This window comes from Festucalex cinctus, chromosome 1 (genome assembly GCF_051991245.1).
Source record: "Festucalex cinctus isolate MCC-2025b chromosome 1, RoL_Fcin_1.0, whole genome shotgun sequence".
In the NCBI taxonomy this organism is placed as follows: Eukaryota; Metazoa; Chordata; class Actinopteri; order Syngnathiformes; family Syngnathidae; genus Festucalex; species Festucalex cinctus.
In genome coordinates this window covers 56019659-56046476 of record NC_135411.1, presented here as the reverse complement: position 1 = coordinate 56046476, position 26818 = coordinate 56019659, and the positions used below count along the sequence as shown (strand labels likewise).

The 26818-nt window shown below is 41.3% G+C and overlaps 2 protein-coding genes and 1 long non-coding RNA gene across 17 annotated transcripts in view; 2 read left to right on the top strand and 1 right to left on the bottom strand.

Moving 5' to 3' along the window:
* Window positions 1–26818, bottom strand: part of srcin1a (SRC kinase signaling inhibitor 1a) — a 127109-nt gene that overhangs the window by 58332 nt on the left and 41959 nt on the right. The window lies entirely within an intron of this gene.
* LOC144001501 (uncharacterized) lies at window positions 4275–11590 on the top strand. Its single transcript, XR_013278502.1, has 2 exons — window positions 4275–4418; window positions 10066–11590. It is a non-coding gene; the product is annotated as an uncharacterized LOC144001501 (long non-coding RNA).
* LOC144001495 (uncharacterized) lies at window positions 4412–11590 on the top strand. The gene is made up of 2 exons (XM_077495843.1): window positions 4412–10534; window positions 10624–11590. Exon 1 carries the CDS (start codon window positions 5067–5069, stop codon window positions 6336–6338), a length of 1272 nt encoding a protein of 423 aa, XP_077351969.1. The 5' UTR covers window positions 4412–5066; the 3' UTR covers window positions 6339–10534; window positions 10624–11590.

Sequence of the window (26818 nt, the reverse complement as noted above, 5' to 3'; positions counted from 1 at the left end):
AATGCTAGCATATAGATATCAACACAAGCACAGAAACATTTAGGTCGGATAGATGACAATTTTACACGATTATATTTTACTAATAATGAATCAAATGCTAACATTCGCAAGACAGCAACTTGAGCAGATGCTGCCTTCATGTGGTATCGAAATGATGGCAAATGCCACATGTCGAGTTGAAAATTGCCCGTGATGTCGTATTTTCCACTGGAGAACTGGGAATTCATTTTAATGCCTGAGTTTTCGAGCGGAGAAAACTTTTCAACTTTCAACCTGGCGGAGAGTGCCGAAGGATTCGTGAATGATAGAAACATTAACACTAAAGGCGTTAGCATATGCTAACAGGTTGTTTTAAATCTACACAATTACGTAGCGTACACAATTCAATGTCCTGTTCTTTACAACTCATTTTTTTGCCGTAATTGTTCGGTTTTACAAGCAAATCGACATCAGCTGTCATATTATGTTTACTACGACAACAAATGCACATTAGGCCCTCCAACCACCACCAAACATTCGTACCATTCATACACCAGTGTGAGTGGCGCTGGAGGCAATGCGTGTGAAGTTGCCCAAGGACACACAACTTGAGAGCAGGAATCGAATAGCGGACGACTGAACAGCCAGCTCTACCCCCTGAGCCATGGCGCCACAACATATAGCACGATAGCAAACTGGGTCAAAAAATGCTGAGACGTATTGATAAAGACTCTGTTTAAAAACAGCTTAGCTAAAATAATAACGCTTAATATTAGCAGATTCGTATACAGTATTATTAAAGTAAAGGAAAAAAAAAAACTACATCGGATCATGCAGGTGTACCTAATGTTATGACCTGAGAGTGTCTGTATTTTAAAATTATTCTCAACTTCTCACTTTTTGAGTCACCAGTTCGCACCGCCTTCACTGGTTATTTATAAAAGTGGGGGAACACGCACATACACGCATACACACACAGAATATGATCATGAATGCAGAGCCAAGAGACTCAAAGGTGTGTCCATTCAGTGAACTAGATTCCATCTTTCAAGAAGAAGAAGAAGAAGCGTCTTCTTCTACTCCTGCTGGAACTCGAGCGGCTCGACGGCTTTCATCGATTTCATACGTGCTCACATCAAAGCCGATCGGAAGAGTGAAAGGTAGAGACAGGTGGTCTCGGAATGCTAAGAAGCCTACTGAACCGCACAGCTTATAGTACTCCAAATACTTATAGTACTCCAAAAACACATGTTAATAATGCATGTCATTTAACCAAGTCAGGTTACATTAGTATTGTTAAGTGGAATGTTGGCTGCACAATGGAACATCACAAGTCTCCTTAAATGTCGAAATATTTAACACATAACAGGTGCTCTTCAAATTTGGTGGGCAAAAAATGTTGATAAAAGGCCTTTTTACTCAAGCAATTAATCATGATTAATCAAAAATCTATGATGTGTTTAATTTTATTAAAAAATGTAATCGTTTGACATCTCTAATAAATAAATAAATAAATAAATAAATAAATAAAAAATAAATATATATATATATATATATATATATATATATATATATATATATACACATATATATATATATATATATATATATATATATATATATATATATATATATATATATATATATATATATATACATATATAATATATATATATATATATATATATATATATATATATATATATATATATATATATATATATATATTATTAGACCGTATTTTCCGCACTATAAGGCGCACCGCATTATAAGGCACACCTTCAATGAATGACATATTTTCAAACTTTTTCCATATATAAGACGCTACAGTAGAGGCTGTGGTTACATTATGCATCCATTAGATGGTGCTGCGCTAAAGGGAATGTCACCAAAACAGTCAGATAGGTCAGTCACACTTTATTAATAGATTACAAACCAGCTTTCTGACGCCATTCACTCCCAAAATGAATAAACAGCTGTTTTATTATTTTCTCTTAGGTCAAGTATTAGTATTAGCTAGCGATCCAAGATGGCGGGATCTTCTGCGCATGCGCGTCACCGATCGTGCAGGGTCACCGATAGCGTCTTGACAGCGAGAACTGTGGCGGCTCAATATTGATTAATATATAAGGATTATAAGGCACATGGTCAGCTTTTGAAAAAATTGAAGGCTTTTAGGTGCACCTTATAGTCGTGACAATACGGTAGTTTTTTAATGTTTTGACAATAATGTGACTACAACATTTGAAATTATGATGCGGTATAGTTCCGTACAAATAAAACCTCAATAATAAACATATTGGGGAATTCATATGCAGGCAAACTGGATAAATATAGATTTTTTTTCTTCTATTCGATTGCGTACACAATGTTGTGGCCAGTATGTGCATTCTGTGCTCTACTGCACACTAATATTTTATATAATGTAAAGCAGTATCTTGTCTGACCATGTTTAATAGTATTTCTATAATCCGGTAGCGCGCACACTGTCAGTGTTTGCATCGGGCAGTCATTCAGGCAAAGCAAGACGAGCGCCTATCCCTCAAATTTTAATTTACTGGGAGCACATCGTGAGCTTCTTGTGGGACGCCAGCTGTGACGCCGCTGAATATTTAACCAAGACCAGGGCGGGGGCATAAATCCACGGAGGCAGGTGAGAATCACGTACCGGGTGAAAAAAAAAAATGTAGCAGCCTCGGCCTTAAGCTATTGGCATTTGGTATTCTGTGCAAATAACTGGGAGGGCATGCATGGAAAGACACGGTGGGAGGATGTAATATGGCCTCCTGTCAACGAAGGTCCATTTAAATGCTTGCTATTCCCCAATAAAAGATAAACACATTCAATCTATCAAGCTAATCTGTCTGTGTTGTTTACACAAATGTAGACAGGGTTACTGTTTCCATTAAAAGTCAATTGTGTGGAATTGATTGCTAATATATCATGTCTTACTTCCAATAGGTGCACTACTAGGCTGCCATCTGACAACACCTATGCTACTTATTTGGTTATTTCATGGCAAAAAAAACAACTAAAAATGAATATGAAAAAGCTCACTACATATAATATTTTGAAACAAGCCATCATTGTCCAATTAATTAGATGGCATGATTGCTGTCCAATGACATCATTGTCCAAAATATGCATTGTCTTTGGGAGAGTAGCTGGAAAACCACTCATACTGCTTTGCCACGGTATAATTATGAGAGAGGCAACAAACGAAAACTACACTCAACCAAAAATGCTTCTTGTTTGTGCATCTGGTGTCCACTCAGAAGGTTGAAAAAAAAAAAGCAAAAGAGGGCCATTGCTAGCGGCCAAGCTTGTGCACTTTACATTTTCTATCCATTAGCTGTGAAAGCTGGGCGCACCGTCAGGATACGAGCGCTAAAAGCGAAGCAAAGATGGCGACCGCCCACCGACTGGATACCATCAGGACGAGGTCAAGCAGTAACTTTAAAAGTGGAGACCATGCGAATGCTTCGGGATGTCTGGGTAAAAACAATAAAAAAAACGTCCTCTTGATCATTTGTCGGCAAAAGAGAGCTTTAATAAGAGGCCTCATTCCATCCTCGCCGCCCACCAGATTCTCCACATCCTAACATCGCGTCTCCCCGGGCAACGGTGCCGCAAAGCATGTGCTCGTACACCCAACAGCACTCAAGACAATTGGAGCGTGCAAGCGCTTGACAGGAGCGTCTCGCGGGCTTGTCTGCTGTGGAAAACATCGCGTATTCACAAATGGATGCCTCTTCAATCAATCGATTCATTGATCACACACAATCTATCCAACTATTTTCAAAGCTGCAGCAAGAATGACCAATACTTTTACTTTCCATCAGATGAGCTAACAATGTTACTTTACTTTAGGCATTGTTATGGAAAATAATTATTTAACATGTATTAACATAAGTTTGTACTGTATTGTATTACGGACACCTGGAGTTTGTTTTCTTATGGACTGCTCCTTTTTTGTACATGAAGGAATAACAAAGTGACCTTCACTGATAAGCTTGCTCGGAAGAGACTGCATGTTTCCCTGCCCAGTTGACCCTCCCTTCGCCTCCCAAATTCCTAAAATAATCTTGCTTTCGTCTTTCTGCGCACTCTCTCACAGACCACTATCTTGTACACTGCTCTGTTAGACTTGTGTATATTTGAAGCTTCAAATATAAAGAAACCCAAAAGACAAATTGTTTTCCAGACTATTTTATTCATCTCGCCTAACTGCTGAAAATTCCACAACAATTTGGTGTCAGAAGTGGGATGACTGAAGATCCGTCGGTGAACCTCAGGGACGTCGGTGGGTGGCCTCCGGGGTCTAATTCAGACTCCCCTCTACCTCAACAAAAATTCTCGAGACGAGAGGACCGACTCCTTGGGTGGATCCGGTCGACTTCACGTCTATCCAACGAACTCAAAATTTTCACCAGTAGTCGGTGAGATGTACATTTTCTAATTTTGTTTTAGTTCAAAATATTTGGAATTTGATTTTGTTCTAATTCAATTGGGTAAGTGAGAATATATATGAATATATTCTAAATTCGTGACCACCAAGTCCTGTCGTCAACGTCTTGGCCAGAGTAGGGTTTTTCCGGGAAACCTGAGGTTCGTAGAGTTGGTCTTAGGATTTTAAGCAGGGGTTTTGCTTATTAACAACTTGAGGTTGATTCAACTACTGCACTGCAAGAGTGAACTATTTTTGCAGTGTTGGTGGTTATCAACGGGTTTTTTTTCTTTGTGCCTGTAAACAAAGTGATTCACAGAGACGTCTGTGTCTTATTTAATTGTTGATCTCTTGAGATTGCGAAACTCATTTATCTCTTGAGAAAGATACAATTTTGACGGCTGTTCTTATATTGGAAGGAAACTAGAATACTTCTAATGTGAGAAAGCAACTGTAGGGAGGTTTGACTTCCCGAGGGGGGCCAGTTGACGACATGGTGAGGAAATATGGTCTAAATTCTATTGCGAGGTTAAATGTCTAGGATGTCTGAATTTGGGTTTCTAGAAGGGGTATTTAAGTTTGAAACAAGTGTCAGAATTGAAAGAAAATTATAGGACAGAGACTGAAGTGAAAAGTGAAAATGTCGGACCTGAAAGAAATGGAATGTCATATGGAATGTTTGTGTTTGCGGGAAAGGGAAACACAATTCTGCTTGAAAAAGCATGTTCTCGGTCAAATGTCTGAGTTGACTGTGGAAGGGAAAAAGAAAGTTGACAATGGGAAAGGAAATGGAAGCAATGACACAGAACACCATGCTGGTCACTCCCTTTGCCCTTATTTTACAGGCACGTGGGACCCTCTCCTCAACTGCGCACCTCCTTTTCCTCCGCCGCAGCAAGTTCCAACTTCGCCTCCTTTCCTGCCGCAGCAAGTTCCAGTCCCACCACCCCTTTCACTGACTCAACCTGCTCCAACCCCACCATGCTTCCCTCAACCCCCTCATGCATACGTGGGGCTAATGCCCACATATGGACCTCACCATGTTCCTGATGCCGCTCCTGGGCCTTCCCCGGCATCCTGGTTGAGTGAAAGCTTGCCTGCCTCCCCTTCCGCACCAGCGGTGACCTCGACCCCTGTTGGCCTTCGTACCCGCTCTCACCAACAGCTCGGCACTCTACAACAGCCCATTAAGGATGAGCCAGAGAGCAAAATTCTCACTGCTCCCATGGTCCAAGTCATGGGTCCCACGGGTGAGGCAGCCTTTGTGTTTCGGCCCTGGACTTATCAAGATATGAAAGACAATCTCCATCATCTCCCTGATATCGCTGATGGAGGGACATTTGCCGCAGCGCTTCTCACCTTTTGCCAGCAGTTTACGCCCACTGTGCCTGAACTGAATCGCCTCCTCATGATGAAATTGGGCCCAACTGATCACATGAAAATCGCCAATTTTGTGACCAGCAATCATTGCCCCGTCAATCCCAGAATGGACCGCCGGCAAAATGCGGACGAGACTGTCGCTGACTATTTCAGTCGCCTGTACAAGGTTTTCAAGGACAACAGTGGACTCACAGAACCAACTGTCATGGAAGCGACACCCAGCCCATGGGAGGTTCACCTCAGTAATGCTTTCCGCAATGGCCTCCTACCTCGACTGGCAGATGCTGTCAACAAATCATGTGTCTGTGTCAATGAGGCTCGCCTCGAAGACATACGCCGCCATGCCCTTCATGCCCAAGATTGCATGGCCAGAAACAAGGAGAAGGAGGGAAAAACATCACAAAGATGTCACCTACAAGGCCCAACTCACAATGATGAATGCGCTGACACCGCAAATTCAGCCAGCTCAAGGTGGGCAATCCGCAGGGAAGAAGAGGTCGCAAAAGAAAGGACAGTTTACACGAGACAATAGCTGTTTCATCTGCGGCAGCATGGACCATTGAGCCAAGAAATGCCCCAAGAGGACCCGAGACAAGCGGCGTGGTGGACGAGGTGGATGGGGGTCCCAAGAGCATGGTCAACCCCAGTACTGTCAGCAGTCTAAACGGCAGTCCCAGTCCGACTGAGGGCGCGAGGGAGAGGGGGAGGTGCGGTCGTTGGAGACGGAACCTCTGCCTACAGCAGCTGAAAAGGGAAGTGACAAGTGACACACATACACTTATCACAGAGACAATCCAGAGACTTGAACAACAAACTATGCTACCGATAGAGACTTATCTTAATTATAATCCGGAAGCCTTTAAAAAATGTCCATCGATGGTTTTGAATGTTTTGGGAAAAGATATTACATTCCTTGTGGACTCAGGTGCCACACATTCAGTTGTTAAAGAATCCGACCTGCCTGGCTGTCAAATGTCCGGCCGATTTGTGTACTTTGTTGGTGCTGCGGGGATTACAGTGAAGGAAAGGTTCACAAAACCACTAAGGGTAATTGACCAAGGGGACGTTGACAACCCAATTTGTTCCTCTTTAAAACATAGTTTTTTGCTATCTATGGTCTGTCCAGTGAACCTGTTGGGAAGAGATTTGATGCTCGCTCTGGGCCTCAATCTAATCTCAACATCGGATGGCCTGAAGGTTACTAGGTCTGCGTGTTCCCTAGTTTCCTTCCCAAATTCTGCCACGAGCTCATTGTATGTTTATCAATGGCTCATTCCACAATCTACTGCGTCTAAATTGCTGGCCCGAGCGCGAACAGTGGTATCGTCACGGGCTGATTTTATGCCGATTCATTCCCTTCACTGTACTGCCCATGTGGTTCGGGGCCCCGATTATGATTATGAGCAGGAGTTTTTTTCTGCTGTTGATGATCATCTTATGTTGTGTACCTTTTATTGGAATTCCATGCGCAGCGCTATCTCTGTCTCTCTTACACACCCACACAACTCAAATTTTAGTTGGAGCCAGGCCACACATTTCACTCTCAAAGGCATATATAAGTGATTGATAAGTGGGGGGATCTGGGTCCTTGGATTAAACACTGTGAAGCCATCACAGATTGGACACACACACACACACACACACACACACACACACACCCACACACTCCTTTGATTATGCATTTATGATGTTTTCAAAGTGACACATACCATGTATACACCTGCTATCAGGTCTCCCTATCTAATAGAGGATGCTGACGGCTTAAACATTAACACTTTTTTTTTATGTTTTTGTTTGTTTGTTTGGTTTTTGCACTCACACCCTACACAGATTTGTCCCAACTCCCTCCTCCTTTGGCTGAAGTACCTGTTACTCTCTGAGCCTCTTACAAATATGTTGGATTAAAAAAAAAAAAAAGAGGCTGAACCCATTTAGATTAAGCCCAAGTCTGATTTTTGACCGAAATTTGGTGAAACTGAAGCCATTGGAGGAATCCTATTTATTCTTATTTTATATATTTATTTTTTTTGCCCTGCGATTGGCTGGCAACCAGTTCAGGGTGTATCCCGCCTATTGCCCAAAGCCAGCTGAGATAGGCTCCAGCACCCCCCGCAACCATTGTGTGAATGAGCGGTCAACAAAATGGATGGATGATTTTTTTTGTTTTTCTTTCTTTTTTTTTTTTTTTCTCTTGCTGGAAACAGGAGTTTATCGTTTTGTGTCCTGATTTTCGGTTGTGGACACCCATGTTTTTTGTAAAGCAAATTTGTGACGTGCTCGCCCCCCAGCGAACAGTGATTGATTTAAGGTTTCCGCGTTGTTAGTGTTGCGGTTTATATAGATTATTTATAGTGTTGAATCCTATAAATTATTTATTTAGGCCGTTAATGAGTGTAGGGGCTGTATGACCTTTGTCCTATTTGTAAGAATATGGTGCTAAGCTTATATTTTTGTATATATATATATATATATATATATTTTATCAAAATTGGACCCAGTGGCTGCGGGTCCTCCAAAATTTTTGTGAGCTGTCGCTGTTGCCGAAAAAGTATTAACTGTATCCAGGGATATAGTAGGCTATTTGCCTCTTATATTTTTGATACTATATGTAGTTTTATTTATTCTTATGGAGCAGAAAACCTCCCATTTGTCTGCCTCCGGGTATCTTAGGTACCACATATGCCATTTGGACATGCCAAATTTTGAAGTAAAACGGTGCACCAATCTAAATCCTGCCTCTCTTTTGCCCTTGCCTGACAACTGTGAACGACATGACTGCTTGGCTGAATTTTATTTATTTATTTTTTGTAGGCCTATTTACCTGACTTGACAGAAATATTATTTGCTAACCCTGACTTAAGTTTGTATGTTGATAGCTCTGCTTTTCGTGATGCTTTCGGCACTAACCGTGTTGGTTTTTCTGTTGTTTCTGATTTTGCTGTGGAGCGGTCTGGCCCTCTTCCATGTCACCTCTCAGCACAGGCAGCGGAGCTCATCGCACTGACTGAGGCTTGTCGTTTGGCTAAAGACAAGTCTGTTACTATTTATACAGATTCCAGGTATGCATTTGGTGTGGTACACGATTTCGGGGCTCTATGGAAGTGTAGGGAATTCTTGAAATCCGATGGAAAACCGGTCCTCAACCACTCTCTGATTGCTGAGCTCCTTGAGGCCATTTTATTGCCATCCTCCATTGCGGTTTGCAAATGTACTGCACATACTAATCATTTTGACCCTGTTTCATTGGGAAATGCCTCTGCTGATGTGGCTGCCAAAAGTGCTGCATCTAAACCATCTACCTATACCTATCCTGTTTTGTTGGCATCCCCTGTTATATCTGATTCGGTTGCATCACTGCATGACATGCAACAGTTTGCTATACCAAGTGAAAAGAATCTGTGGAAATCTTCAGGGGCGCATTTTGAAGTCGCTACTGTAATTTGGCTGGGCCCAAATGGCAATCCTTGCCTTCCGAAGCATTTTTTCCCTTATTTTGCTAAATTGACACATGGTTTGGATCATGCGTCAAAAGGGGGGATGTTATCTGCTGTTGATACATATTGGTTTACAAAGGGTTTTACCACTGTTGCGCAAAAATATTGTGAAGCCTGTCTGATTTGTGCTACGCAAAATGTAGGTCGAGGGGTTAAACTTCCACAGTTAGCTGCACATCCACCACCTACACGGCCATTTGAACATCTTATGATGGACTTTATTGAGCTCACACCATCAGAGGGGAAAAGACACTGTTTGGTGATGGTTGACATGTGGTCCAAATGGGTTGAGGCCTTTCCTACATCGGCACAAACTGCGAACGCAGTGGCAAAAGCCTTGTTAAGAGAAATCATTCCCAGATGGGGAATTCCCACAATAATTTCTAGTGATAGTGGCACTCATTTTGCAAATGAGGCCATTAAGCAGGTGGGAGATTATCTGGGTATTAACATGACAAAACACTGTTCATATCACCCAGCCAGCGGGGGCGCTGTTGAGAGAGAAAATGGCACACTTAAAAATAAACTAGCAAAGTGCTGTGAGGAAACAGGCCTTCCATGGACGAAGGCTCTGCCTATTGTGTTGATGTACATGCGAATGAGGAAGCGGACCCGCTCCAAGCTCAGCCCTTTTGAAGTGCTCTTCGCCACCCCGCCTCATGTTGGTCTGGAACCGCCGAATAAACCTCCGCCGTCTACAACATTGTGCGAAGATGCCATGTTGTCATATTGTACTAATCTGTCCTCTGCTTTGTCTAATGTCAGACACCAGGTGGCAGCTGCACTCCCGACTCCGGCATTGGGCCCGCTGCACACCTTCCAAACCGGGGACTACGTGTTGGTGAAGGATTTCCGTAGAAAGAATTGGCAGTCCAGAAGGTGGCAAGGTCCCTACCAGGTCCTCCTCACGACACAGACAGCGGTGAAGGTTGCTGTGAGGGCCTCCTGGGTCCACGTAAGCCACTGCAAACTGGTTTCATCCGTGCCGTCGTTGGCTTAGCCCGACATCGGCTAGGGGAGTCATCTCCAGTGGCTGTCCAGCGCTCTCAAAGAAGGCGTGGCGTGCCAAGCCACCACCCTACGTTGTAGACAAGGTGTTCTCAACGGGCCCGAGGCTACATGTCGCAAATCACGTTTCAGCTCCTGTCAGGGATTCACCACCTGACAGCAAAAGACACCTCAGCGTGCATTACATCTACAGCTGCTAGTCAAGGGGGTGTGTGTAAAGTCATTGGTGAGACTTGTTGTACATTTGTTCCTGACCATACTGGCTCTGGCCATACTATTCAGTTAGCGCTTCAGAATTTGACTTCTCTTCAACAGTATGTCCGTCGGAAGACCCCAGGTGCCTCTCCTTCTTTTGACCCTTTTAGTTGGCTTACATCTGGCCCCTGGTATGCTATTATGTTGAAGGTGTTGGCTCCGCTCCTTGCCATTGGGATTGTGCTCTGCTGCTTTACTACGTGCCTCCTTCCGTTAATTAGGTCCTTTGTCTCCAATTCTATTGCAACTACTATGGCTGCGAATTAAGTTGTGTCCCCCAGTGTTGAGGTCTATGATTTTCTGTTTCCGCTCCCTGATGACCTTTCCGATGATGATTCTGTTTGCTAAGCTTGGGTGGCCGTCGTTGCCGTCCCGGTATCGGTGGCCTTGCTTCGCCCTCTCAAGTATTTTCTTTGTTTTATTGTGTATCTATTTTGTTTTGTTTTTTATCTTGTTTTGTTTCGTTTTGCCGGTTATTATTGTGCTTTTGTTTTGTTGGCTTGTATCCTTTGTTCCACCCCCCCTGTTTTTTTTTTGCCGTATTATTCAGGTGGATCTGTCCTCCGAAAAAATAGCATTTTTTTAGAGGTGGTTGATGAAGGTTTGCCTTAATCCGTGACTGGGTTGGGAAGCTGGATAGTTTTTTTTTCGCCTTGTCTTTCCTGTCTTCTTATTTTAATGGATCAATGAATGATCCAAAGGGGGGAATGTTATGGAAAATAATTATTTAACATGTATTAACATAAGTTTGTACTGTATTGTATTACGGACACCTGGAGTTTGTTTTCTTATGGACTGCTCCTTTTTTGTACATGAAGGAATAACAAAGTGACCTTCACTGATAAGCTTGCTCGGAAGAGACTGCATGTTTCCCTGCCCAGTTGACCCTCCCTTCGCCTCCCAAATTCCTAAAATAATCTTGCTTTCGTCTTTCTGCGCACTCTCTCACAGACCACTATCTTGTACACTGCTCTGTTAGACTTGTGTATATTTGAAGCTTCAAATATAAAGAAACCCAAAAGACAAATTGTTTTCCAGACTATTTTATTCATCTCGCCTAACTGCTGAAAATTCCACAACAGCATGAAGTGGTGTAACTTGTACTTTGCAATAGGCACGTCAGCTTCTTTTATTAAGTATGAAATGATTCCAAATGTGAGTTTTGATAGTTTTTTTTATCCATCTCATGAGCAGCTATTTTGCAATTTGGCCACTGTGATGTCATTTTCAGTCGATAGCAAGTGACAGTACAAGGCAAAATGGCCGCCCACTGAGATGGACATACTCGGGTGGATTTTCATACTCATATTCTTCCAACACAATATTAACCAGAATGCCTTGTTTAAATAGAGGAGCGGCACAGAGCATATTATTGTTAAGAATCTTTTTGGGTTGACTTCCCTTTCCAGGAACAATCAGAAGCAGCCTACTGTCTTCACCGATCTTTGCTGCTGCACCACCTTGTCTGGCTGACGGTGGGGGTGGGGCTCAACATTTGCGCTTACATGGTTAATTGCTTGAGTCTAACAGAGACTTATGCATCCCACGGGCCCCATCTAATAAACAGCAGTGTGCTTTCAAGCTATTCCGATACATGTTGATCCATTTCATTTAGCTAACTGCAATGGCCAGTGAAGAGAAATGAGTGGATGTTAAGAAGCAGTTTGTATGCATATTCATGAGCTTATTAAGAAAGATGGGCTGGTCGTGGGGGCAAGGTAAGGCTCCAGATGAAGGGTCTTCTTACGAGCGCGAACGCCGCGTGACGCCGTGTTCCTGTGAGCTTTTCTTCATATGGAAGCACCAAGAGTGATCGGAGGGCGCAGACCTCCAGCAAGGCTGATGATAAACCCTCCTAATGTATGCAAATCTGCAAATGAAACTGTCATACAGACAGTATGAAAGGATATTTCGGCATAGGCAGATATGTATTTGAAACTACATTAAACGTTAAATAAACACTATGAAACGACCTAAATACATTCATGGTACTTCTTTATAAGAGTGCAGTGGGAAATCATACAAAAATGTTCACTAGTTTCCACCAACATGACCTGGAAAGTTTTGAAAAAAAAAAAAAAAAAAAAAACCTGACAAGCATCATGGTTCACCTGTTGACTGGTTTTGGTCACATGACATTCTAATTTGTGAGGCCAAGGGGACTTTAACATCAATTCCAGTTGACAGCAGAGGGTGGAATATTGTCACAATTGCTGCACATGCACAGAGATGGTTGAATGCCATCCTAATTCTTATTCCATGAGGGCAATATTAATCAGAATACCATGTTCAGGCTAGCGGGGGTACATAGAACACACAAAGAAAAATTTTGACGTGACTTTAAATAACCCACTAGAACAAACGCTCACGATGTTCCAATATAAAAACAGCAGGTGCATGATGAAGCTTATGAAAAAAAAATAAGGAGGCAGAGCAATTAAGTTGATAGAAACCACTTTTAAGTGAAAAGACAAAACTCATTTGTATGATGTATTTCCAATTGAGACTCCATTTGTGGATTTTGCCTATTTTAATCAAAACGCAATGAAAGAAGTATATAAATGTCAATTTACGCACATAAGACCCCAAAACAATCCCTTTAACAAGATTAGAATAATCATTAAGTAATTTCTAAACACAATTTGTTCTGCTACGACGGGAAGCCTCAGGTTTCTTAACGACTGTGTAATCATTTACACGCACACACACACAAAAATATCAGTGTAGTTCTTGATGTTAATTAATTAGAAGACATTTTCATTTGGTGAGGACTACAAGAAATACATGGCCGCCCCCGACATGCTGTGTATTCGCTCCCTGCAGACAAGTCGCCAGTCACTCTTTCATTATTCTCATGCTAGACAGACACAGCCACGAGGCTACACTAACGAGCTACTCCTCGTACACACCCACACAAGCACAGACATGGCCTCGGCACATCTGTTGTCAGACAAGTTCAGCTCATGGTTATCAATCAAACTAGTGGAATTGGGTTACCCACTAAAACGTATCGGAGCGCGAACCTGCGCAAGACAGGAAGTACAATTGGGGGCACATCAGAAGGAACAGCACACACAAAAGGCCACTGATAAATCATTTAGGAATTATTAACATTTTCAGCAGTAGACGCCAAATTGGACTTGGCTAATTGGCAACATCAACACAGGAGGTGATTGGTTGGCTGCCTAAACTATAGTAGTAATTTGTATACAGTCATTTATTCATTTATTTATTTAAATAGTGTATAGTGCCTGCGAAGTGCAGTCCACATGTTGACAAGATTGTTTCATGAAACATGAAAATTTGAAGCGATAAAGCCACAACATTACTCCTTCGTCTTCTACATTTGTAGTGGTTCCAATTAGGGTTGTAATGATAATGGCAATATCATGACATTGCGATATTAAAGCTGCCACAATCTATCGTCGTTGTCATGTCACTCTATTTAAAAGCAGCACATCTGTTTAAAAAAAAAAAAAAAAAAAAGTCAGGTTGATTTCCATTTGTGCAGTTCTAGCACCCTCTGGTGGCTACTTTTTTTTTTTTTTTTTTTAGTGCAGTTTAATTTTCACAAGGCATGTTTTGGCCCTTCTATGTTTAAAATCTACACTATTGGTCAGGTGAACGGGAACGTAATATGCTTGTGAAGCGAGTCAATATGTGGAAGAACTCAATGTGTGCTTGCATTAGCAAGTAAGTGCCTCAATATTAAGTGTTATATGCATTGCTGTAATGTACAAAATCACAATATTGTGCATGTGTGTGATTATTAGTATGAGCACATTATTTTCCAATATTGTGACCTTTTTTGTATCGCCAACTTCCCCACAATATGCTAATATCGTATCGTGACCTTCATATCGTGATAATATCGTACCGTGATCATTACATCCCAAGTTACAACACTGACTGACTGATATGAATTGAATGGAGAGAGGCACCCCAAGCACACCAATATGGTCACTGTTATGTTAAACCACTGTGAAACACATCTGCACACGTGTGAGACACACATGTGGGTGCCATGCCAGATGGTGCAGGGGTGTGGGAAGCGGGTATCAGTCACACACACAACACACGCTAGTATCAGCTGTGCTAATGGAGACTTGGTGGATGTGACGGGAGGAGGGAGGTGGCATCTACAGGCCTTACATTGTGTTGAAAATGAAAAATTAACCAGTCATAGTTGATTAACCGCTTATATTTGTTGTCACGGGTGTTAGCGAGCACTCCCGAGGACACTTAGCAGACTAAATGATGTAAGAAACACAAAAAGGCTGGATAAACACTGTGTGATATTGAGGGCTTTTATCTAAAACAGATGTATGAAATTTTCCTTTTTCTTGCCCGAAAAAAATGTATGCACAAACCACACAACTTTGTTTGGCAGCTTAATGCTAACACAATGGGAAACGTCACACACGGGCTCATGGAATGAGCGGTAGCAATAAACAGAAAGGGTACAGAAACACATACGGAGCATATAACTAGAATCACAGACAGGCATACATTTATTTGGGGCCGGCTGATTTTTTTAGGCCAATGTCAATTACGATATTCAGTTATGATGCTCTTCTTTGTATTTTTTCATGTGTATTATATGTACAAATGGATTATACTGCACTCTTGTGGCCAAGGTATGCACACCAGAAGGAGCAGCACAAAGTCCATTGAATTAATCACCACTGTGTTTTAGTTACCTTAGTTAGACGCTGCACACAGTAATTGCTAGTGGCTCTATTTTATTTAGAATAATCTGACTCTAAGCGGCAAACAATGTCCTGCTAACAAGCTCGTAAACAGCAAAAAAAAACATGTCATTAAAATAGAATCAGTGTGAGAAACTTATTGCATTAAAATAAAACAGCATTTGTGGTGTTTTTATACTTACAGCAGCGTGGTCAACCTATATTTAAAAACAAATAAAGAAAAGCAGCAGCAAAGTCAAACGTTCTTTGACCTAACAAGTAAGAATAAATCAACTATTTTGTAGCTTGAACATAAAACAAACATAATTCAGAAATTCGTTTTGTGGCGCTTCTATCGTGTTGATGAATCCGCCTATTACGCTACTAGAGTAGTTGTTGGAAGCGAAAAAGGTTATGATTTATGAGCTTTTCTCTGGAGGCATAGCAAGGTGTTTTTCTGCACTATGCACCACCTATAAAATTGACTGTCTGTGCCCTTTTCTCAGGGTGCCTCTTGGCCACAAAAGGACTGCAGTAAATTACGGCACATTGTGTAGTGTGAGCAGCATCATATTTTCCCAACAGTGATCACATCTCACTGCACATAATCATGTCACATGCTTCCTTTCTGCGTCCCCTCTGCAACATTTACAAGTTATAGCGGACAAAGTATGCAAAATTTACTTTTTAATGTCTCGTATACAAATAGTTGAGTCTCGAGCTATTGAGCTGCCTCATTCTGAAAATGTGTCTGGATGCAACCCATTCTGAATTGTGCCAAGTTGTGATGGCACCAGTGATGACGGTAATGTTTTTACATTCACCTTTACTTATCTCAGTGAAGTAATCTCATTACATTTTCTCAAGTCAAATTTCATTACTGTAAACTAAAGCAACTAGCAATGCTAACAATTAGCTCACAGAAAACGGTCACTGTCTGTTCACTAAAGCGACGTTATGTCAGAAAACCATGCCACGTTTAAAACAGAAGAAATAATACATGGGGGGGGGGTAATGCAGGAAGCAGTGAGATTCACATTTTCAAAGATTGATAACTATAATGACAAATGCAACTATCAACTTATAAACAACCGTGCTGAACACACAGACGCTTCACCAGCATATCAAAGCCAAAGCAAAGAGAACTACAGCGAGAGTACAGATTAGCATTGGCTAACAGTGGTAGCATCTGATCTGGGAAGTTGAAGTTATGGTGCTTGTCAAGGTCATGGTATTTGTGTTTGGCGAAGTAAAGTGTCCACTAGAAAATGGGAGTTTAATTGGAGGGCTTAGTGGTGAAATGCTGCCTCAACAACTAAATACAATTAACAGTGTTTTTTGTTTGATCGTTGCGACAGGGGCAAAAATAATCATTAACTATAGCAAAAAAAAAGTGACAAGTTGGTTAAAACTGAGAAGCCCTTGTACTGTTGCAATGACCCAGGCTCCGCCCCCAATTGTTCCAGCAACGAAAGTTGTCCTCTGCATAATGAGACAGAACTTAAACCGAGCGATTTCTACAAGACGGTGATATCATCGTGTGATTTCATTATTACAGACAACTGGGAAGTGTTTTAAATTGTGAAAATTGCCAGTATGTCTCTGTTAAAACTGCTTCAAAGAAAGATTTGCCTGTAGACGCCCGTCGACTAACCTTCACCATTTTCCAACAGCTTGTATAGTTAATAATTCATGGTGGAGATGGTCAAGAGTCTGGCTTTTTTTTTTCCCCCCCGTCCTTGCACGAACACAATGGAGCGGACGGCCGCCGGGCTGACGTCAGACACACTGACGGCTTCCACTCGACACTGACGCCCGGGGCTCCAAGTAACATTCAACACAATAAAAGTGCTATTTCCCCTGACTCCCCGGGGCCATCTGATTGGACGACTTCCATCAGACCAGGTGCTGCCAATCAAGAATGGTTTGCTAAGAATCGGACTCATTTCATTTCTGATTGGACATCACATTTCAGTTTTTCGTTTTTCAGTTCCATGTCCGTGATGATGGATATCAACACTTACTCTACGCACCAACTGATTTTTTGGACATCCTATAGACATCAAATTATTATACAAGGATGGTAGAATGGCTAAGTGGTCTAAGGTGGTGTGTTGAGGTGGTTGCATTCTTTTCTGAAGGCGTGGGTTCAAGCCCCACTTCTGACAACTTTTGGGAGGCAGTAGTTCCTTTGTAAAAAGCTTCCAGCTCACAGTTTCAAGTCCCAAGGCAGAAAAACATTTTTTTTTTTTAAAACAGTTGCCGGTGCGATGCTAGTCGGTTTGCTGGCTACTGTCGAGCTCCCCTGTAGCAAGACGCCATCCCTACAACTCAGCTCATGTGAAGCAGCACTGTTTGCGTGCCTCTTTCACTCTGAATCCCTCCTTGCTACAGGTACATTATTCTCTGCATAGAACAACTACTAGTGTTGTACTGATGACAGGAGTTGAGGCGTCCCAATGAACAAACAGTATGTCTGTCTGTCATACTGTATATTGCCCCCGTGTGGCCAAGATGGACACACCAGAAGGAACAATACAAAAGCCATGTAGCATAACTGTGAACCATCCATCCATCCATTTTCTTGACCGCTTATTCCTCACAAGGGTCGCGGGGGCTGCTGGCGCCTATCTCTATCTATCAAACACAAAGAAACGTCAACATACTCTTCAAAAGAGTGCCGGGCTGGCGTCTATCTCAGCTGACTCTGGGCAGTAGGCGGGGCACACCCTGAACTGGTTGCCAGCCAATTGCAGGGCACACAGAGACGAACAACCATCCACACTCACACGCACACCTACGGACAATTCAGAGCGCCCAATCAACCTGCCATGCATGTCTTTGGAATGTGGGAGGAGACCTGAGTACCCGGAGAAGACCCACACAGGCACAGGGAAAACATGCAAACTGCACCCAGGAAGGTCCGAGCCTGGACTCGAACCGGAGACCTCAGAACTGGGAAGCGGACGTGCTAACCACTCGACTACCGTGCCGCCCCAACTGTGAACCCATTTATAAATTTTATTTAAGATGTATTTAATGTATAACATACAATATTGTGGTGTGATATTTAAATTCCATATTACATTTTTTATTTTTTTAGGGAAGGAAGGAGGAATGGATTATTGGTCTTCACATTCATTTCAATGTGAAAAGATGATTTAAGATACAAGTGTTCACTTAAGTATCACAAGGCGCCAGTGTATCAGAATGTAAGATCAGCGCCATCTGGTGGCAAACACATTCACTGCATCCAGTCAGTGTATAGGCTCCGATGCAATAACTGACATAAAAATGAGCGACTGGAGAGGAAAAAGTGGGCCGGATGGAGACATGGAAGACAGGAAGGAGAAGTGTGCATGTGAGGGTCATTAGGGCCTCTGTAGTACGTAAATCGAACCCAGAGCTTCGTTCGGTTTGACGAGACAGACTCATACCACTCCGAAGGGAGATTAAAATAAAATGCTTAAGCCGTTTTGGATTCCCTGTCTATTTTTTTCCACGAGAACTCATCATAAAAATAAAAAACACTAGGAGCAGCTATATGTATATATATATATATATATATATATATATATATATATATATATAAAAAGAAAAACCACCTCAGTCACTCAATGGAGCTCCTCATGCATGCTGAACCATTTGTGACACATTTCCACATCTTGTGTTTAAAAGCTTACTTGCCGGGCTTCTTTTGTGTCTCTCGCTCATCTGCATCCATTTCCTACAAGAAGCTCTTGGAATGCAGACAGCCTTTAATTAGCTTCAAATCACAATAAAATAACCCCCCCCCAGTCACACACATGCACACTCTCTTTCCTCTGCAGCTGACTTGTGTTTGTGACCTGCTGCCTCTGGCTACTCAGAACAGATGCGTACATTTTTCTCTCCATCTGCAGACGCCACCGCCAGCTTTTATTACGGCTGCAGAATTGCACTGCAGCTCACGGAGTATTTCTCATATTTCAGATGAAAGCCACACGAGAGGCTTCTCAGCATGAGGCGGTGCACTTCTATGGCGCAAGTTGCCAAAAACAGCCCACTAGATGCTTGTTGATGTTGCCAACGTATGCACTTGTTTCAGTTTTCACACAAAAGACTGTCAAAGCCAAAATGCCAGGAGAGTGTAAAAAAACAAAAACAAAAAAACAAAAAAACGCACACACACGAACATGCACACATATGTTGATGATGAATATCATACAGCGCACACCTCAACTGCACGCAGCATGAAGACAAAATGCCAGCCGCTCACTTTTGATCTTGGATTCCGACTCGCGATGACTCTATTAGGAGTGTTCACAACAGGTGAGCGGGGCCACTTTGTGAGCTTTTTTTTTTTTTCTTTTCAAAGAAGATCAACAACTGAGCAAAAACTAGTGTGTTTTGAAAAGTAATGCACAATGGGGGCATAACGGAATTTGAATTGGGATGTTGGGCATGAAAAATTATCTAATACAAGTGAACGCCTGTGATTGTAAAAGTGAAAATCAGTAAGTACAGTAAATCCCATGCCATCACGGGTTTCAGGTTCGCGGTCCCACTATTTCACAGATTTGTTTTTGTCATGAATAACTATTTTTGGTCAAACGCTTCTTTATGTCTGGTGCAATTCCACTCATAATCACTAGATGGCAGTACACTGGTGAAGTTTGAGATGGTGTAAATGTTTTTATCAATCAATCAAGCAATTAATCAATCAATCAATCAAATCAATTTATTTCACTCTTTAAAATAAAAGAAATGAAAGGGGACAGAAAGAAGTAAAACTTGTTTTGTCTGCCCCCAATCAACACAAACAAAAAAGAATCAACACAAAATCAATGACAGCAAGCGGTCAAGACGCTTTTGGTGTTACAATACTACCAAACAATTAAAAAATAATTAAACTGCATGTCCTTTTATGATATCTATTTTTGCAGTAAATGTGCTTTTATACATTTTTTTAAAATACAAATAGATTGAGAAGATTTTGTTTTATAATCCAAATTGTTCCATAGACTGACACCTTGAGTTGAAACACATCGTTCTTGTTGTTTTGTTCTGTATTTAGGTTTAGAGAAATTGTATATTCCTCTTAATTTATACTCACTCATAAATTTATTTAATCTTATCAGATGCAATTTTTCCAGTATCTTCGAGAGCTGTGGGAGCAGAGATATAGGTCTATAATTTGAAAAATCACTCTTATTTCATTTTTTGAAGAGTGGGACTACTTTAGCTATTTTCATTTGTTCTGGGAAAATTCCCGTTACAAATGATAAATTGCAAATGTACGTGACAGGCTCTATGATCACGTCAATGATTTGCTTTATCAGTGACATATTCATGTCTGCGAAATCATTAGATTTTTTTACTAGCAAAATTTTGAACAATGTTCAAAATTTCACTAGCTAGTACAGCCTCGAGAAAATAAATACGTTTGAACGGAGAAAAATGAAATCGGAAGTTGTTGTATTTTAGCCACTGATCTGAATATTATAATTAGCACAGCCTCATTTTGGTTGAAAATGATTGATCATCTTCTGTAATCCTGCTTTTTACACCGACCAAAACTGACGGCGATAGGTTCATGTTCGAATGTACATTTTGAGGCATGATTATTGACATATATTCGAGATTTGTTTTACTGTAAACACACAGTTTGTTATCCATTGCTGTTGCTCTCTCACTATATTATGTATTTATGTGTTTGTATTATTTTAAAACTCTGTGTAAACAACTTAAAAAGTGCTGAAAATGCAATAAATACATGCCTTTTGTCATGTTTTGCCAGGGTGAGTGAATGAAGGTGGACACAGACGGGAAACAGGATTTAAGAAGCAAAGGGGAAACTTTATTGAAACGAGTAAGGATAGGTAAGGGGACGAGGACATGACCTGGTGTGACTGGACTGGGCGAGAGGACAAGGACAGGACATGGCGTGACTGGACTAGGCAACAGGACGAAGACGGGACACACTTGGCTTGAAGTGGACAGACTTGGCAGAATGTGGACGTGTGAGAGAGAGACACACTTGGCTTGGACGTGAGAACACTTTGGCTTGGAAGACGTGAGGAAACTTGACTGTGGCAACGTGGGGAAACTAAACTTTGGCGACGAGGCTAAACTTGACTGGCGCCGAGGGTAAACTTACTTAACACACACTTTAAACCAACTTTAGCACGGTCCCCTGACATAGACAATGATCCCACACAGACAAGACAAAACCAACAGCCTAAATACAACATGGAGAGGGCCCTGATTGGTCAACACACACTGGGAAGGGGAATGACACACAGTTGGACCTACTCAGATATAACGAGACAGGGGAAACACACCACAACACCAGACAAACACAACACACTAAACATAATAAAACAAAACCCAGCCCAAACAAAACTGAAACACCTTTGTAGTATTTCATAGGGTATTTCTATATTGTGTATTACCCTTATTGCAGGGGTGGTCTGGAATGCAATCAACAAAATGGAGGGGATTTACTGTAACTAGGATTCGGAAATCCAGGTCCACAAAGTAAAAAAAAACCTGAAACAGTATGGCTTTAGCTTCTACTCGACAGGTGCAGAAGAGCACGTTAACCTGCCAGTAGAGTAGAAGCACCTGTGGTTAAAGCCAATCGTTTTATTCCTTTGTGGCCCTGGATTCCCCAAACCTGACTGTAACTGACTTCCACCCAAAACTATTTGTATTTGAATGCCAAAAGATGGCGGCACAGCACTTTTTATTTTTATTTTATTTTTTTAAACTCTGGTCGGACTAAATAATTAATCTCCTTCTGTCACTTCAGCATACTTATTTGGCCCCAAGATGGCACAAAAGCATTATTTTTATATTAGCCATAGCTTTGGCCGGAGAACAAAAAAAAGCAAATATGTGAGTTTTTCAACTAATGGAGCGTAGAGAAAAATCCACAAAAAAAGAGAATTTGCAAATCCCTAACGACAAATATTCAATGGTTCACTGTGTTAGGAAGCCATATGCCCACTCCACAACAAATACAGTGCAGCTCAGTCTCTGGCCAGCGGCCGCAGAGCATCACATTGATTTGAAACGGCATTACATACAGTACATGAATAGCAATTTGGCATGGAAACGACAGAGACGTGCCACGTGCGATGTTTGAATGCTTTTGTATACTCTCAAAATAAAATGTATGTCAGGACTGTCATAAACTGAAGACCTCTGAATTCATAGTAAATGTACAAAAGTGGTTCCACTGGTTGCTTTAGTCAATTTAGTCTTCAATTGACCTAACATACAATCATAGAATTTGAAAACTAGAACTAAACGTATAAGCATCCAAGTCATCAAGATTTGAACCCAGAACCTCTTGACTGTGTGGCACACTTGCAAACCACTACATATCGATCTGATCTGCCAGGTGCATTATTGTAGACACACACTGAAATTCACTGCTTTTGGTCAAGAAACGTGTCTAGACGGACTAACAAGGTTCATCTTCTTTTTTTAGAAGCTGTGAGAAGCATTTTGAAATGTTTGTGCTGAAAGGTTCAGGCAAGAACGGCCCTATAAATGTCTCAGTTTAATCCTTCCTTCAAGTGCTTGTCTTCACTTACAAAAGTAGCCTCGGGTGTGACTGCTTTAAAACTCTTGATCATTGACTTGGCTAATTAACGCTGCCAGAAGGGGGTAACTACTACTCAGGGCCACAACAAGGTCAAGTCGTGAACCAAGTGTCACGCACTGACACACTCTTGAGAGCACACGCATGATCGCGCACAGACAGTAGATTCTAATTGGAGTGTGTTGAAGGCGAAGACACAAGAGGCGAGGAGAGGTGTTGGCCTCCATTGTCTCAAAACCCAGTGGGCTAATGAGAGCTCCCGCGCAGAAGACACCCGGCCAGCCAGGCTGTGGTGACTGCCAGGTCGCTGCATTTCTCTTCCTCATTCCAGGGCATAACAAGGAATATCTAATGATTGCGTGTGTGTGGGGGGGGGGGGGGGATGGGGGGGTCCTTGTCCCACAGCACCCAGCAGAGGTTGATGCTTATTTAATAAATTAAAATAAAAAAGAAAGAAAAAAAGATCAGCTTAACCAAAATATAACTCCTGACTTATTCACGAGTCATAGGGAAGGAGGGAGGGGCTGCAAGATGAGTGATGGCTGACGTTGCCATGGAAACAGGCCCTTACAAATGAGAATTCAGTACAGTACAATGATTGGAACAAAGGAATAACGATTGCATTTGTTTTCTTACCTATCATCTACAGCTGACATTTATCAGTTTGAAAAAACAAAGAAACCAACAAAAATACTTAGCTTTTCAAGTACCACTGTAATTACGCTCAATAAAATACAGTAGCGTAGTAGGTCTGTGTGTTCATAAAAAGAACTGAGACAGAGGTTTCATTCCCTGTAAGTGTATTTCATATTATGAGTCACTGAACATTCACACGGCAGCTTAAATATAAGAAAAGACATATATACTTAAATGATTAAATTAAAATGTGCTGCACTTAAATTTTATGAACATTTTATTTTACCTACATAAATCTTTAAAGACAAAGCTGTAAAAGATTACATGCAAATTTATTGTACATAAAATTAAATTACAACTACTGAACTGTACTCGTGTATTTTACTGTATTAGAACATAATTCAAACCACTCAAAACTGAGAGTATTATTTTTTTTTAAGGGGAAATCAACCCCAAAAATGTGCTTTTCGTAATATGTGTCCCCACTAGTCTCAACACGGCATTCTGATTAATACCCTTACTGCTTTTATGGAATATGAATAAAGCAGCAAAATCCACCTGCATTTATCCATCTCACAGGGCGGCCATTTTGCTGTCGACTGAGAATGACATCACAGTTGCTCAGGGCTCACTGAATTTGATCACGTGATGTTCGCAAGCTGAGCTGTGATTGGTCATTTCCTGAGCCCTGCGCAACAATATTAATCACAATACCGTGCTTAGACTAATGGGGCAGCAGAGAACATGTTAGTGGAAAGAGAATTTTTGACCTGACTCTCATTTAAAGACTGAAATCACTCTCTTGTATTTTCTGACACAGCTCTTGTATTAGATGTCATCAGCTATAATAAAGTAGTCGTCCTCACAAACTCTCCCACGCATGCAGATATGAATGAGAGCGCACAAGCGCAGCAGCGACATCAGCTATCAAACAAAGCTCGAGCCACTCGCTACAAATGACTTAAAAAGTCCCCCGAGGACTTGCGGGGAAAGTTTGCAAAGACGCATGTCAGTGATGAGGAGGCGGTGGCGGCAGTCCTGAAGGGGCCCGTCGAGTTTTTTTTTTTTTTTTTTTTTTTCCAAGCACTACAGTGGAGCAGTACATGTCTCTCTTGACAACAAACTCAAGTGTCCTCCCTCCTCAAAGGTTCCCTTGGAAAGGAGCACCTCATTAAAGTTTAAAGGAAAAACAAAGCAAAGATGCCAGCTGACAGGAAGTCAAAGTAAAAAGAGTTATAAAAAAAACAAAAAAAAACAAAAAAAAAAAACATGAGAGCAAGGTCCCACTCCAAGCGCCCACCTGAGGCTTTGCTAGCATCCTCCATCTGCATTCTTTTCAACCTTTCATCATTGTGCTTCCTTCTGTGTAACCTCCCTTTACCCATCGACTAATCGTGTCTAATTGTCACCACCTGACTGGGAAGGAAATTTGAGTATGGAGAGAGAGAGAGAGAGAGAGAGAGAGAGAGAGAGAGAGAGAGAGAGAGAGAGAGAGAGAGAGAGAGAGAGAGAGAGAGAGAGAGAGAGAGAGAGAGAGAGAGAGAGAGAGTGCAGTAAAGCTGCCACTTCTGAACAATGTCACTTCTCTCTCTCAGTCCTCCAATGTCGCACTCACCCCATTTCATGCATTATTTCCATCTGAGCGCACACTACTACAAGCAAAGATGGCCGACCAAGGCACCTTCCTTGTCGCCACCCCACCTCTTGTCTGTCCTCCACTCATTAAAGGTTAATTCCTCATTAAATAGGTTTTATGTTTTATGAAAACTAACCAAAAAAAACATAAAGAAAAAAACATGTTATGAAATAAAATAAAACAAGAGGGCTTTAAATAAATGATAATTAATTGAAACTACATTTCACATTTATAAACTTAACTAACATGAACCATAATTATAGAGAAAATATAATTTGTTTTAGTCTTTATCTGCTAATTTCATACATGAGGTTTCAGGGTTTACTTTAAATGTATTTATTTTAATATTGCCGTATGTCTGTACAGAAGAAAGAAGGTCAAAAAGTCATTTGGGAATTGTGGTTTACTTTACATTATTACACACATTTTATTCACTTATCTTATTAATTGGTTAATTTATTCATTGTCCATCCATCCATCCATCCATCCATCCATCCATCCATCCATCCATCCATCCATCCATCCATCCATTATAAATAATAGAATTTTCTCTGCATATTTAACATTTTTGTTATTGAACAATGAGTTAATTACAAACTTAAGCATGTAATACAATTCTAAAAAATTGTAATTCTGTATTATTTATTATAAAAATAAATATTTTAGGATTTTTAGGTCTATTTTACATCTTAGTCATACACATCCATTTTCTTGACCACTTATTCCTCACAAGGGTTGTGGGGGGTGCTGGAGCCTATCTCAGCTGGCTTTGGGCAGTAGGCGGGGGACACCCTGGACTGGTTGCCAGCCAATCGCAGGGCACACAGAGACGAACAACCATCCACACTCACAAGCATGTCATACACATTTTATTTATTTATTTTTTTAGCAAAAAAGTTTGCTTAACCCTGTTGTAGTTCATTCCTTGCAAGTAAGAGCTTGTTTAGAGCAGCCACACAGAATACAATACAAATTCATCTGACTACCAAAGGATCAGCTGGCCCTCTTAGAGTAAACAGGCCTTGATGCCACTTCACCAAGACATTGCTAACATGTAGCAGCCTGGCAAATTTACATGACAAAGGTACAAACCACAGACAGCATGTACTGTAAATCTATAATTGCACTAGAAGCCAAGATGCTGATGTATTGATACAAGTGACCATAATCCAGTATAATGCCATGTCAATATTATTATTATTAAGCGGTAGAGGGGGCATGAAACCTGATTGTCACATCGTTCTTAGGACAAATGGAAGCTTGAAGAAAACAATTTCCAGAAAAGGACAAGAGGATGCAATCCTACCTGTTGATGGAGTCACTCCTGAATACAGTACTACAAGGGAATATCAAATCCAACAACTTCAGAAAACATTCACCTTGACTGAGTTATTAGTGAAATAAAAAGAAGCTGGCAAAAATACATGAAGAGCCTTGTGTCAAGCCTTCCAAACGCCTGCTGCCCTCCAACCCACGCTCTCTCAATGTAACCCGAGAGGGGAGTCTTTAATTTGAATTTCATCCATCTATGAACTCTCTCGCCGCTCTGCAAGTGTAACTGGAGCCTACAGGGATAGTTACTATCTCGGTATCCGCAGCTAATAAAAAGAGCCCATCAAAGTGGTGAATATACACTTGGAGGCCCGCTGGGGAGAAGCTTCTTACAGCTTCCACACCGAGATAACTGATCGCTGGCAGGGGAGT

Bases quoted from the DNA above. Each gene is read 5' to 3' on its own strand.
- LOC144001495 (XM_077495843.1), top strand. From the start codon at position 5,067: ATGTCGGACCTGAAAGAAATGGAATGTCATATGGAATGTTTGTGTTTG.